At 43.8% G+C, this 13,541-nt stretch overlaps 1 protein-coding gene across 2 annotated transcripts in view; it reads right to left on the bottom strand.

Moving 5' to 3' along the window:
• The window catches only part of ASIC2 (acid sensing ion channel subunit 2), a 560,786-nt gene that overhangs the window by 19,464 nt on the left and 527,781 nt on the right, over positions 1-13,541 (bottom strand). For both annotated transcript variants that reach the window (XM_075277142.1, XM_075277141.1), the window contains exon 4: positions 1,206-1,356. In XM_075277142.1, coding sequence (XP_075133243.1) covers positions 1,206-1,356 — 151 coding nt within the window. The remainder of the gene's footprint in view (positions 1-1,205; positions 1,357-13,541) is intronic.

The raw sequence follows: 13,541 nt of genomic DNA, 5'->3' as shown, positions 1-13,541 counted from the left end.
CATAAAGTACTGAGAGATGTAAGGTGAGCTGCAGGGTGGAGAGAGAGAGAGAGTGTGTGTGTCTGTATGTGTGTCTGTCTATATGTGTGTGTGTCTATATGTGTGTCTATATGTGTGTGTGTCTATATGTGTGTGTGTCTATATGTGTGTGTCTATATGTGTGTGTCTATATGTGTGTGTGTCTATATGTGTGTCTATATGTGTGTGTGTCTATATGTGTGTCTATATGTGTGTGTGTCTATATGTGTGTGTCTATATGTGTGTGTGTGTCTATATGTGTGTCTATATGTGTGTGTGTGTGTGTGTGTATATGTGTGTCTGTCTGTCTGTCTATGTGTCTGTCTATATGTGTGTGTGTGTCTATATGTGTCTATCTATCTGTATGTGTGTGTCTCAGCAACCTAGAGGCAGAGATGGAAGGGGAATGTTATACTAGGGCAGAGATGGCAGATGGAGGGGGGGGGGGACATGAAATGGGGAAAATAAAGGGGGATATGAAACTGAGAGAGAAATGGAGGGGGGGGGACATGAAACTGGGGGTTGATGAAGAGGGCACTTAGACTGGGGGGGGACATTAAACCATGGAGGTAGCTGGAGGGGGACCTGTCTGCCTTTAGTTGCCCCCAGTTTAATGTCACCCTCCAGCTACCCCTGCGGTTTAATGTCTGCTTCCCGATTTTAATGTCCCCCTCTAGTTGCCCCCAGTTTCATGTCCCGCTCCAGCTGTCAATTTATTGCCCTCCTCCAACTACCCCCACTGTTTAATGTCCCCTCTAGTTTCCACCAGTTTATACTGAGGCACCAGGAGGGGGACTTAATACTGTGGGGCAGTTGGAAGGGAACATTACAATGTGGAGACATATAATGTACGGGTGACTGTAGGAGGATTATACTGTGTGGGGGCACATGGAAAGACGATTGGGAATGGGCGGAGTCAAGGTAGAAGTGGGTGGAGCTAAATTTGCCGTGACGCGGCCCTCTAGCATAGTTTCAATTTCTTATGCGGCCCCATGGGAAAATTAATTGCCCACCCCTGTTCTAAGGACTAGATGGATTTTATTATATTCTGATAAGTAAAATCATAGAATACAAAGAAGATCTATTTTGTTTTTCTCATGACCGTATAAGACAAATATGAATTCATTATGAGGGAACCTAGAAAAGTATCCGACTAAACACAAACATTCATGGGTGCGACTCCTTACCTGGCATATGTACCATTTTGCAGTTGCAGTTCTCGACAATGTATCTGGTCTCACAGTCAATCCTGCATGCTGAGATACTGTATACTGGGAAAAAATCTGAGCCCAGGTCAGAAAATCGACAGACACCCCATGGAGACGGGAGATACGTCAGCTGAGAGGGTATAGAGAGAAAAGGAGAAGACAGAAAAAAAAAAGAGTATAACTTGTTACTGTTACAAGTGGGGGCTGTTATATATTACTATACATAGAGACAAGTTTAACTGAACACAATTCTGCAGCGCAAGTTGTAGTCAAATTCCATCCAGCACATACGCCGCTCACCACACAAATCAGCAATTCCTAGCAATGGTTAAATTCACCACGTGGCACATGTGGTACTGTAGCACCAGTCCTAATCATGCTAGAGAGATGCTGCCAACACGTGAATGATCCCCATTTTGTATATATGTTTGTTCCCTTAGTACATGTGTATAATATCCAGCTGTGACCTGTGACAGGCTTCCCGCTGCGGGTTCGCTTGCTGATTAGTCGTAGACACAATGGGGCCAATCAGTCTTGCACTGACGGTTCTACAGATGAATCTGCATAAAGATCACGCAGGACACTTTTTTATTCAGCATGCTAAAAAATGAAGTATCCGTCACTGCCTCCCATTAAAAACAATAGAAGGCAGATTCCGGCTGGAATTTGGAGCTGATTTTAAGTGGATTCCACTCCAAATTCATCTGGGTGAACCAGCCTTTAAAGTACTTTTCTGCCCTATGTCACCACTCTGTTAGTTTTTAGAGTCTTCTTTTGGCTTCCGTTTGGCGGCATTTGCCAGGGTTTCTATATTACGAGAGCAGCATTCCAAGTAAAAAACATATCCCGTGTAACATGAATACACCTGGGTGATGAATGGCACTAAAGTGGCATCCATTAAACATACAGTATATGTCCAAGATTTCTGTTGGGAAATCCTTCTGACAGATCTCAGACAGACGCTGTACAGAGTGAAAATAGTCTGAACCTAAAAAGAAGCTCCAGCCCAATAGCTTACAGTGTTAAGCAGCCCGGATTGAGTAATTGGAGTATGAAAATAAAATGATTTGCGGTAATTTGTATGACAAGTGGCGCTTGCACTAAGTATACAGACTAATGCATATGTGTGTGGATTTAAATAGAATTTATTATGCCAACCTCCCATCCAGCCAGAAAGTGCTCTTAGTGCTGTTTGCTCCAGTCTTCTAATATATGTGAGAGCAGCTGCAGGAGACGGTGCACACATAGTCCCCAGCCGATGCCTCCCTGTGTTTTCCATTTCTGAATATTTCATAGCTACATCTCTTTCATTTAAGCGGCAGCACTCTGTCTTGTCTGCTTTATTTTAGCTGTAATAGCTTTACCGTTTATGTTTGTGAAAATTAAGCAATTACTTTTAACCCTAGACAGCAGGGAGTGTTTTACACCAAGTACCATAGAATGTTACGAGTGCAGAAGCCGCTATGTCAATGCTAAATGAATCCGGAAACGTACATATACCATAAGCATCGTGTATATATCCATTCCTATGTTCACATATAGTGCGTAATGTCATATACTTCTTGAAACTTGAGTGGGAGGAAAGCACAGCCTATCACTCTTCTCTGGTGTAGCAGCGCTGGCCGTGTGCTCAGCTTGGCTGCATCTCCAGAGTAGTTGAGCTGAGCGCACGGCCAGCACTGCTACCTCTCGGCATAGGAATGCATTGACCAGCGTTGATTGGCTGAATGCCATACAGAGTACAGCATTTGGCCAATCAACGCTGGTTCTGCTGGAGGAGGCGGAGTCTAAGATCGGTCCACAGCAGTCTCCATTCTGGTCCGATCTTAGACTCCGCCTCCTCACAGACGAGGCTCCGGCAGAACCAGTGTTGATTGGCCGAATGCTGTACTCTGTATGGCATTTGGCCAATCAACACTGGTCAATGCATTTCTATGGGAAAAAGTCAGCTCGCGCATATCGCAAGCTGACAGGGATCCCGACCAGATAGAGCCCCAAAGAGCTGTGTGAGTGACATTCCCCCCTAAATAAAGGTAATCCCTAGCTAACCCTGCCTGTACATCTATCCCTGACTCACAGTCACATAGTTCACAGCCTCAAATTAACCGAATGTTAAATCCACCATTCGTATAAATTGGAGGTCACCTGATTTAGCCAGCCAATTACTTTTTCCGATTTTTTTTTCGATGTCTCTGTTGTCGTAGTTCCTGTCCCACCTCCCCTGCGTAGTTATTGGTGCAAAAAAAGCACAAGGAAAGGATACAAATTTTTAGTACGTTTGCTTCGTGGTATTTGATTGGAATCGAATACCTCGAACGGCCTGATATTTGATATTAATATCCAATAACCAATGGCAACAATTTCATACTGCCATTGGGCTGTTACAGGTCAACAGGGAGTACATATGGTTCGATTGCTGCATGGTGTCCACGACCCTGACTATAACTAAGGTCCGGTTCACATCTGCATTTGGTTATCCATTCGGGGGGGGGGGGGGGGGGGTGTTCGTATGGGGACCCTCCGAACGGACTACCGAACGCATTGACAAGAGGTGAGCAGTAAAAGCACACGGACCCCATAGACTATAATGGGGTCCGAGTGCTTTCCACGCAGTGTACGCACAAGTCATGTGGACAGGAAAATAGATCATGAAGTACTTTCATCTCCGCATGATTCGTGCAGACACTGCGCGGAAAACACACGGACCCCATTATAGTCTATGGGGTCCGTGTGCTTTCATAAGCTCACCACTTGTCAAAGCGTTCGGTAGTCCGTGCGGGGGGTCCCCATTTGTACTCCCTGAATGGATTACCGAACACAGATGTGAACCAGGCCTATGCAGTATAATGCGTTGTACTTTGCTATAGCAGTATAACTTAGTTTTGCTTTATCTAATTATATATTATTGTATAAAACATTACTATAAGTTACCCAGATGCGCTACATAAAATATGTGTACAATACATATAGCATAGCTCCCAAGTGCCCCGTATTTAGTGGGATTTTCCCGCTTTTATACTCCTGTCCCTTAAACAGGGGGACATTAAACTGGGCACAACTGGAGGGGGCATTAAACCATGAAGGTAGCTGGAGGGGACCTGGAGGGGACCTGTCTGCCTCTAGTTGTCCCCAGTTTAATGTCACCCTGCAGTTACCTCTACGGTTTAATGTCTGCTTCTAGCTGCCCGAGTTTAATGTTCCACTTCAGCTGCCATTAATTTATTGCCCCCCTCCAACTACCCCCACTGTTAATGTCCCCCTCCAGCTGCTCCAGTCTCATGTCCCCTCTAATTTCCACCAGTTTAACTGGGGCACCAGGAGAGGGACTTAATACTGTGGGGAAGTTAGAAGGGGACATATAATGTACGGGTGACTGTAGGAAGATTATACTGTGTGGGGGACATGGAAAAAATGAATGAGTATGGGCGGACTCAACATAAAAGTGGGTAGAGCTAAATTTGACACAGCGCGCTATGCACATTTTGTCCCTCATTGGCCCCGTTCACACGGGGCAAGAGGGGGCGGATTTTAGTGGGGAATTCACATCATAATCCACCCCCTCACAATGGTGGTCTATGTAGACCGCTAGCGTTCTTTTTTCTGCTAGCGGCATGTTGCTGCTAGCGGAAAAAAGAGAGAAGCTACCCTTTCTTCAGGCGGATTCTGCAGCTGAATCAGCTGCGCTGTCCACCTCGCGACAGCACCTTCTGGACTAGGCTCCGGACTAGTTGGGAGGTATACATATAGGGATAGTATTCAGCACTCTCAAGGTTTTATAAGAGCTTTAGAAGCAGTTCCAGCCTTCTCCACTAAGTAACTGAGAATTTGTGGTCTCTCCATTTAATAAGCGGGCAGCCTGAATATAAATAGGTGGGTTAGCTGAGGCTGTCAGCTTTGTATCTCCATGTGATCATAGCCGCTCAGTGATTTGCATTAGTCAATGAGCTCTCCAGCTGCAGGTAAATATCAGGCATAATCCTCAATGTAAACTGATGGACATGAGACCCTCCTCCAGAAGCCTTACAGAGTCTGAACGCGGCATGACATCCCCCATTATCTATGCTGTCCTTCTCCCCAAATCACATATATTAGTGCCTGGTGAGATATCTGTCACTATGTACAACCACTATATAAAGATGCTCTGATTTATAGTCTGTACTTTCCTCTCTCCGCACATTGCTTGTCTTCTCTCTGCTTTCAATGAAGGGTAAACTAAATGATCCTGCAGTGTGTCTTTGTTTCGTTGTTTTTTAGTTGCTCTGATTCCTAGGATTTCTCTGCCATGAGCTTGTATGTGTTTCTCTCTTGTTATATACTACTGTACCATCTATGAAACTGTATCACTGAAATTTCCCCATTGTGGGACTATTAAAGGAATATCTTATCTTATCTTATCTTAAATAGTAAAGTTAGTGAGGGTTTCTCCACATTTTGGTTCCCTCAATGAAATGTCAGATGAAGTTCATATCTGGGTCGAAGAATTCTCTGTCACATATTCTGTCCAATTTGACAGACAAAATAACACAGTCAGGCATTTTCCTTGCTGCAACCACTTCAAGGCAGGATTAGCTTTACATGGCGACCATTCAGATGAATGGTTACCCTTGTAATACGAGGATGGCTCCTCCTGGACAGGTGCTGCTTGTACACAGCATCTTCTTTCCACGTGCCATAAACGCTACAGAAAAAACGCAGCATTACTACATTACTACAGTCTAGCAAAGCCCATCCACACCTTGCAGAAAATACGCACAACAGCCACGCTTCTGCAGTTTTGTAAATCATAGCATGTCAATTATACCAACGGAAACACCAGCGGTTTCCCTATAGGTATAATGGAAGCAGAAAGTCTGCAAAAGAAACTGCAGACTTTCCGTGAAAAACACTGTGGGACAAACCGTAATGCGTTGCCACCTTGATTTTCCCTGTAGCGCTTTTTTACTGTGGCCCTCTACTTTGGACCATAGCCTTTCTGTGGCTAATGGAGGGAGGTCCCAAGTGGCATATAGACAGGGGTGGTCACCATAAGAAAACTACTTTGAGGCTAAGGTACCACGGGACATCCCACAGCAAAAAAGCGCTGGGGGAAAAACTGTAGCGGCAATGCATCGCAGTTCCTGCAGCACTGTAGACAGAAAGTTTGCAGAGTTTTTCTCTGCAGACTCTGTTACAATTATACCTATGGGGATACCGCCAGCGTTTCCATAGATATAATTAACACTGGGTTCACACCAGCGCCTGAATTCCGTTTTCAGGTTTCTGTCTTCTGCATGCAGAAGACAGAAACCTTTCATGCCAAGTCCGGCTGTGAGCGCCGGTGAGCGTTTTATGCGCACCGCGGCGAAACCGTTTTTTTTTTAAACCGGACACAGAGTACTACATGTCCAACTCTGTGTCCAGTTTAAAAAAAACGGTTAGCATAAAGCATAAAACGCTCACCGGCGCACACGGCTGGAGACTTTAAGCCCATTCAAATGAATGGACTTGAAACATGCCGGCAGGTTTCCGTCTCCTGCTCCTGTTTTGTGCAGGAAACAGAAACCTTCAGAACGGAGTACGGGCGCAGATGTGAATGAGTCCTAACATGCTGTGATTTCCAAAATCGCGGTGTGTCTGCACTGCGGTTCTCAGTGCAAAGTGGGCATGGGATTCGCTAGGATCTCATCCACTTAGCTCTTACTGCAAAATGCTGCGATTTTTCCTGTGGCATTTCCGGGTAAATCACAGTGTTTCCATCCCATGGAGTCCTGCCTTTAAAGGCATTTTTAGGAGAAATGTTCTTTTTTTATATTGAATGAAAATCAATTTAATACTGAATTTTTGACCATTTGTAAAACTTAGAATTCCAAAATGGACTGCTTTTTTCAAGTTTTTACTCTCCTACCATACTTGACACCATGGAGAATGTAAAGTGGTGCTATGCTTTCTCTTGTGAAGAATGCCATGCAGCAGTGCCTAGTGATGTGCTATTGTTTTATACAATGAGAATACCTTCAGGGCATCATCTTTGGATTCTTATGAAATAAAGCAGAATAGGGACACTAAATTCTTGTATATCACTATTCAGCTCTATAGCGCTGTTTTAGATACATGAAATACACCTCTGTGAATAGCCTACCTGCCATTTATTGTGTGCCATGTGGGACACACAAGAGGCAGACGACAAGTGCCAGTTAATGAAAAGATTCCATACGATATCAAGTATGAGTATCAAGGGAAAAACCTGCACTCAGAAAATATATCCCTCTACTCCATGCTTTATGCAATAATGATTAGTTACTTAAAAGGGAATTCTGTCCAGACACTTTCAGCACCAGGTCTCAATGTTCTGCTATTTGCAGCCATTACTCGCCCCCTTGCATTACAAGACTTCTGGGTTTTTTATATTGTAAATTTTGCTGTGTTTTCTTTTTCAAGCCAATTACAGGTATGAGGGTAAGTTCACACGGGGTTTTTTGCTCAGGATTTTGAGGCCGTATTCGTCTCAAAATCCTGACCAAAAAGACGGCTACCATTGAAATCAATGGAAGCCGGTCAGTTCTTTTTTCTGGGAGCCGATTTGTTCCGGCTCCTGAAAAAAGAAGCGAGATGCTCATTCTTTTAGGCGGATTCACCTCGCGACATCCGCCTGAAGACATTCCCTCCCAACTAGGCCCATTCATTTGGGCCTAATCTGGAGCGGAGTGCGCGTCTGGATGCCGGAGCACTGCATCGGCATCCAGTCGCAGCTAACCGTATTTTGGACCAGAACTTGAGGCGGCCTCTGCCTCAGGTTCCGGTCAAAAATACCACGTGTGAACTTACCCTAAGAGCTTCCTTTATATTTCCTATTCTTTTTATAGCCACAACTGGATTTGGCTTCGCCAACCACAGCAAAATCTGCAACAAAAAAAGCAACTTTTCTGCAACATGAGACTTTAGGGTCAGTGCACACAGAGTTCTATTAGGAAGCTTTTTTTGGAGGCTGATTTTAAGGCGGATTCAGTGTCAAAATCAGCACCAAAAAAATCTGTGTGCACTGACCCTTAGCCTAAAGGGTAGGAGAGGTGAGATCCCCCATTTGCCATAGTAATCCAAGCATATAGTGGTGCATGAACTGGTTGCTGGAGATATTATATTAATATTACATAGTCTTTAGTACTCTTCACTGGGGGACTGAGTGCTAAAGAAATAGAGGGCAGAGATTATGACTAAATTGGCCATACACATTACATATCCGTTGAACGATTTGGCTAATGAATTCCTGGCTTTCTGACATGTAGTAAGGAATGGTCTTTTGTGGCTGGCCAATGGCAGACTTTCTGTATATTTTCAGGTTGCTGCTTGCTGAAATACCAGTATATGGTATGGTCAACTACTTTTGGCCAATGATCATTCCAATTCTGCGAACTCACTACGCTTCTCCTATTAAAGCAACTTAACTAACCTCCTTTTCAAGAAATTAAGTTATTAATGTTAATATCATGAAAGATCCCATACACTGGACAGCCGCAAGACAGCCATCTGAAATCAAAAGTCTATGGACACCCCAACATGAATTTATAGCTGTCCATATTCCCATGTTCATTATTTCATTAAAGGGGTTGTCCCATCACAAGGATCCTATCTATACTGCTTGTTAATGTGGATGTAAGACTTTTCCTAAATACATTGCTTCAGCAAAACTGCTTTGTTTGTCCACTATCTTACTTTATTCAATTCTTTGTGGCCACAGCCTCATGAGTCAAGTGATGTATCTGCTGCTCTCAGGGGGGAGGGAGGAGGGGCTAAGTGCACAGGAGCAAGCCTGTGTATCTAGCTATTCCTGTGTCTACACCACCTGACCTAGCTTCCTGCTCTCAGATAGGGGAGAGGAGCTGCTTTCATCTGTTCTCCCAGTTATCAGGCTAGCTAATTCATTTGTGTTCATTATGGCAGAGACAGGCAGTCTCTGTATGTAACACAGAATGGAGTTGCTGCTGCCTGTACTTCATAGTCCAATATGGGTGGGCGGAGCTACACACGAATCTGGGGGCGGAGCTAAACGGCAGGTTGCATGTAAAACCCCACCCACCAAATCATGCAAGAAACCAGGAAGAAAGAAGATTTTACAGCAGTGAAGACTGATGAGTATGCGAGCTGGGAATACCCCTTTAAGATGAATGATATAGTTAAAATAAAGAATTAAGTACAGGACTCTATCTATAAGTACAATTTTACAACAATTTATTTGCAGTCAGGGATGTGCCTGCCCGACCACCGCTCCGTTCAGACACCCCTGTTCTTCTGATAATTGTGGCCCCAACACTTGGACCCCACCGATCTGCAGCTTATTCTTTATCCAGTGGATAGGGAATACGTTGCTAAGATGATATGATAAGATGATGTGATAATAAAGAAATTACAGAGCTGTATGCAAGGAGATGTTTGAGATTCATGTACATTGTCATAGTAACCCACTTTTACTAAGGTCCTCATGCCTTGCCCTTTTACTGATTTTATCTGAAAACAACAGATGTTTCTACCTTGCTTCATAACTTGAAGATGGGGGCTTAGTTTTGTCAAGTCCTAATGTAACATTTTATGTCTCAAAATAGTCTATAGTAAGACAAGTAAAAGCTGGATTATAAAGTTTCTAACTTCTAGCAAGATGAGCCAAATCCAAGGTGAGCAACTTCTAGAAAGGTGAGCCAAACCCAGCGTGTACGGTTGTAATGAATTAAGCGCTTGTGCTCCTGTGCCTTATATACAGTATATAGACAGTATTAGTAATTGTGGGCCAGTGTTTTTACTATACAAATGCACAAAGCAATTTATACACCGTGAGTTGAGATTCCATCTATGTTAGTATTGACCAGTTAATGGATATTTTCACTGTACTTTAGAGCAAAGTGCGCCACGTAAGACAGCAGGGCAGCTTTGTGTATCCTTGGCCTTAGACTTGTAGATGGATAGTATGTGACACCCGGAGGTTCAGTAGCAGGTAATCAAAGTGGACAGGATTAATTAAGAAACAATTCAATTACCGGAATGATGACTCAGCCCAAAGAACAAGATTATAAAAAGAGGGGGATAGGCCATGGAAAAGCGGTGCTACTTCTCTCTCACAGGATGGAAAGTGACATGATGTTGCATTCTATATAGTTTATGCATGTTCTCACTATGTACAATGCAAATATTTTTGTGACAGGATAAAGGAGAATATGTCTTGTGCTTCAGCAGCCAAGTATCACAAACACCGCCCTGTGTCTTTTATGTATTAGAGTCCATATAGCTCTCAATAAATCAGCTCTCTATTACTATTGGTGAGTACGTTAGTAATTCATTTTCCCATGAAATTGCCGCTTGAGCTGAGCTGCCATATGAAACCATATAAAATATGTCATATAGACACTTTTACTTATGTGTATAAGCAATTGAGTATTTTTTTTTTTTTTTTTTTTTTTAAATGTAGATTGTGAGCCCCACATAGAGCTCACAATGTACATTTTTCCCTATCAGTATGTCTTTTTTTTTTTTTGGAATATGGGATGCAAATCCATGCAAACACGGGGAGAACATACAAACTCCTTGCAGATGGTTTTCTGCCCTTGGTGGGATTTGAACACCAGGACTCCAGCGCTGCAAGGCTGCAATGCTAACCACTCAGCCACCGTGTGGCCCCCAGCAATTGAGTATTTGTCATAGTCATTTGGTTTATGTTATTCTATGCTTAGACATATTTTTTGTATGATTAGCAGCAAAACACTTAAAGGGGATCTGTCAAAATACATTAAATATGAAATGAAAGATATTGCCATGTAGGACCACTCACACTAAACCCTTGTTATGGAAAAAAGATGGCCTACAGTTACCTGTTGGAGTACACAGCATGTATTTCAATCAGGGGAATACATAGAAACCACAATGTTCTTACCTCTGCCTATAGAGTCCACTAGTCCAGCTGAAAGACAATAATACTTGGTTCACATCTGCGTTGGTATTCCGTCCGGGGGAGTCCACATGGGACCCCCCTGAACGGAATACCAAACGCAGTTACAAGTGCTGTGCAGTAAAAGCACATGGACCCCATAGACTATAATGGGGTCTGTGTGCTTGCCGCGCGCTGCCTACATGAATCATGGGGGCAGGAAAGTAGATTGCAAACTACTTTCCTGTCCACATGATCCCTGCGAAGGTCTCGCGGTGAGCACACAGACCCTATTACAGTCTATGGGGATCCGTGTGCTTTCACTGCACACCACTTCCAGTTGCGTTCGGTATTCCGTTCGGAGGTTCCCAATGCAGACTCTCCCGGATGGAATACCAACGCAGATGTGAACGAGGCATAAGGCATGTCAAACCACAGGCCCCATAGCAATTTCTTACCCTCCACAAACACCATAGTCATTTCTTACTCTCCCTTCAGGATAAGTACGCCATTCATTCCAACGTATAGTAACGGGGTCAGACAGTGTCTGTTCTATACATAGTTAACTGTCCTATTGTGTATGTGATTATATCAGACGGTTACACAAATCCAAACTTTCGCTGCCTGCAATACAAATTCACCTCTGAACCAATCTCAAGAAGAGATATTGAAAGCCAAGAGCTAAGTGCAGGAACCAAAGAGCAAAGAATTAGCACTAAGATGTAAGAGTAAGCTGCATGACTAAGGGATTTAGCTGAGAATTGGTTTTTGAATAACTAGAAGTCGGTGCAGGGATTTGTACAGTGGGCATGAATATCAGATAAGAGCGGTGACTGCACTGAATATTTTGGCCACTCCAGTATAGATTAAGTGCTGCGGAGACAGGAGGGTTAGTGTGAAGCTGTCTTGGAAGAGATGGCAGCAGTCTAGACTGGGAAGCAAGTGGATTAGAGCTTTTGTAATGTGCAGGACTTTTAGGAATGCATTTAGAGATGTTCACAGGAGAAGGCAGCAGGATGTGGCATGAGGCTCGCTGTGTTAAAAGAAAGCGGGGGCAGATGAAAAGGATATGTTGTAGGATGAGACCTGGAAGCTGGATTGTTGGTGCAGTTGACAGTGGAAGAACAGCCGTGCAGTCACGAAAATAAATCTAGACTATGATCTTACTGACAAGCAATGTGCTGAAGAGTCCACTGCCTGCAATGGTGTCTCACGATGCTTGTCCATTGTGCTGATGACAGTTCTGAGTCAGGAAAATGAGTAAACAATGTGCAATAGAGCGTAAGGCAGTGCGCATATAACCTCGTGCAATCTCACAGTGCCACAGAATGGCACATTACCCATGTGACACTAATGCCAGGCAGACAGGTGAGGGATCTTTATTTCTATGCTGTGGAAGATAACATCTATAGCAGTTTTCCACATCACTACATGAAAGCACCTTTCTAGCCTAATGTCGGCAATTTTCCAGATAACATTTTAGATTTCATCATTTTACGATATTTGCTGAAAATTCCTCAGCAACAAATTGTTTTTAGCACTTTGTCTATTATATGAACATTGCGTGTCGCCACAGGCTCTAGAACAAGAGGAATATTCCAGTATTTCACTGATCGTTCTGCTGCTGCAATCTCTATACATGTAAAGTTATTGTAGGAGACATTAGAACGGCTGTTCTCTCAACTGAAACAAGATTGCGTCTATTAAACCTGAAGACACACAGAGGAAGAGGAGGAGGAGGAGGAGGAGGAACTCTCTGGTGGATCTTGTAATCACCGAACATGGTGGCTGCAGACGAGTTTCTCAGCTATTGTTCTCCTTTCATAAAAAGCTTCTCTGACTTAAAGGAGCTGTGCCGTTATGGACACACAGACACAGGACAGAGGAGAAGTGTCTGATCACAGTGGGGCCCAAGTGATCAGGAGGACAGTGGACTGAAAGTCCTCTTGAGGCCGGGGCCCCATGGGCCGGAAAGTCCGCGATTTGGTCACGGCGGAAAAATCGCGGCGTTGTATAGTACTTGCAAAGTGGATGGGATTCATGAGAATCCCATGCTCACTTTGCGGAAAAAATCGCAACACAGAAACGTTGCAATTTCCAAAACCGTTGCGGTTTTGAAAATCGCAGCATGTCAATTATATCTACGGAAACGCCAGTGGCTTTCCCATAGATATAATTGTAACAGAAAATCCGCAGAGGAAAACTTTTTGTTCAAAGCGCTGCGGGAAGAACCGCAATGAACGCCGCTGTTGTTCCCGCAGTGCTTTAGCGCGGCGGTTCCGGCCTGTGGGGCCTTAGCCTTAGAATGGAGCATTAGTGCACTTGCATGATTAGCACCCCATTTACTGCTATGGGACTGCCAGAACTCTAATCTCTGGCAGTGCCTGAAGTCCCATAGAAGTGAATGGAGCGCCAGTCATACAAGT

This window comes from Leptodactylus fuscus, chromosome 6, assembly GCF_031893055.1.
Source record: "Leptodactylus fuscus isolate aLepFus1 chromosome 6, aLepFus1.hap2, whole genome shotgun sequence".
NCBI lineage: Eukaryota > Metazoa > Chordata > Amphibia > Anura > Leptodactylidae > Leptodactylus > Leptodactylus fuscus.
This window is presented reverse-complemented; position numbering and strand designations above follow the sequence as displayed.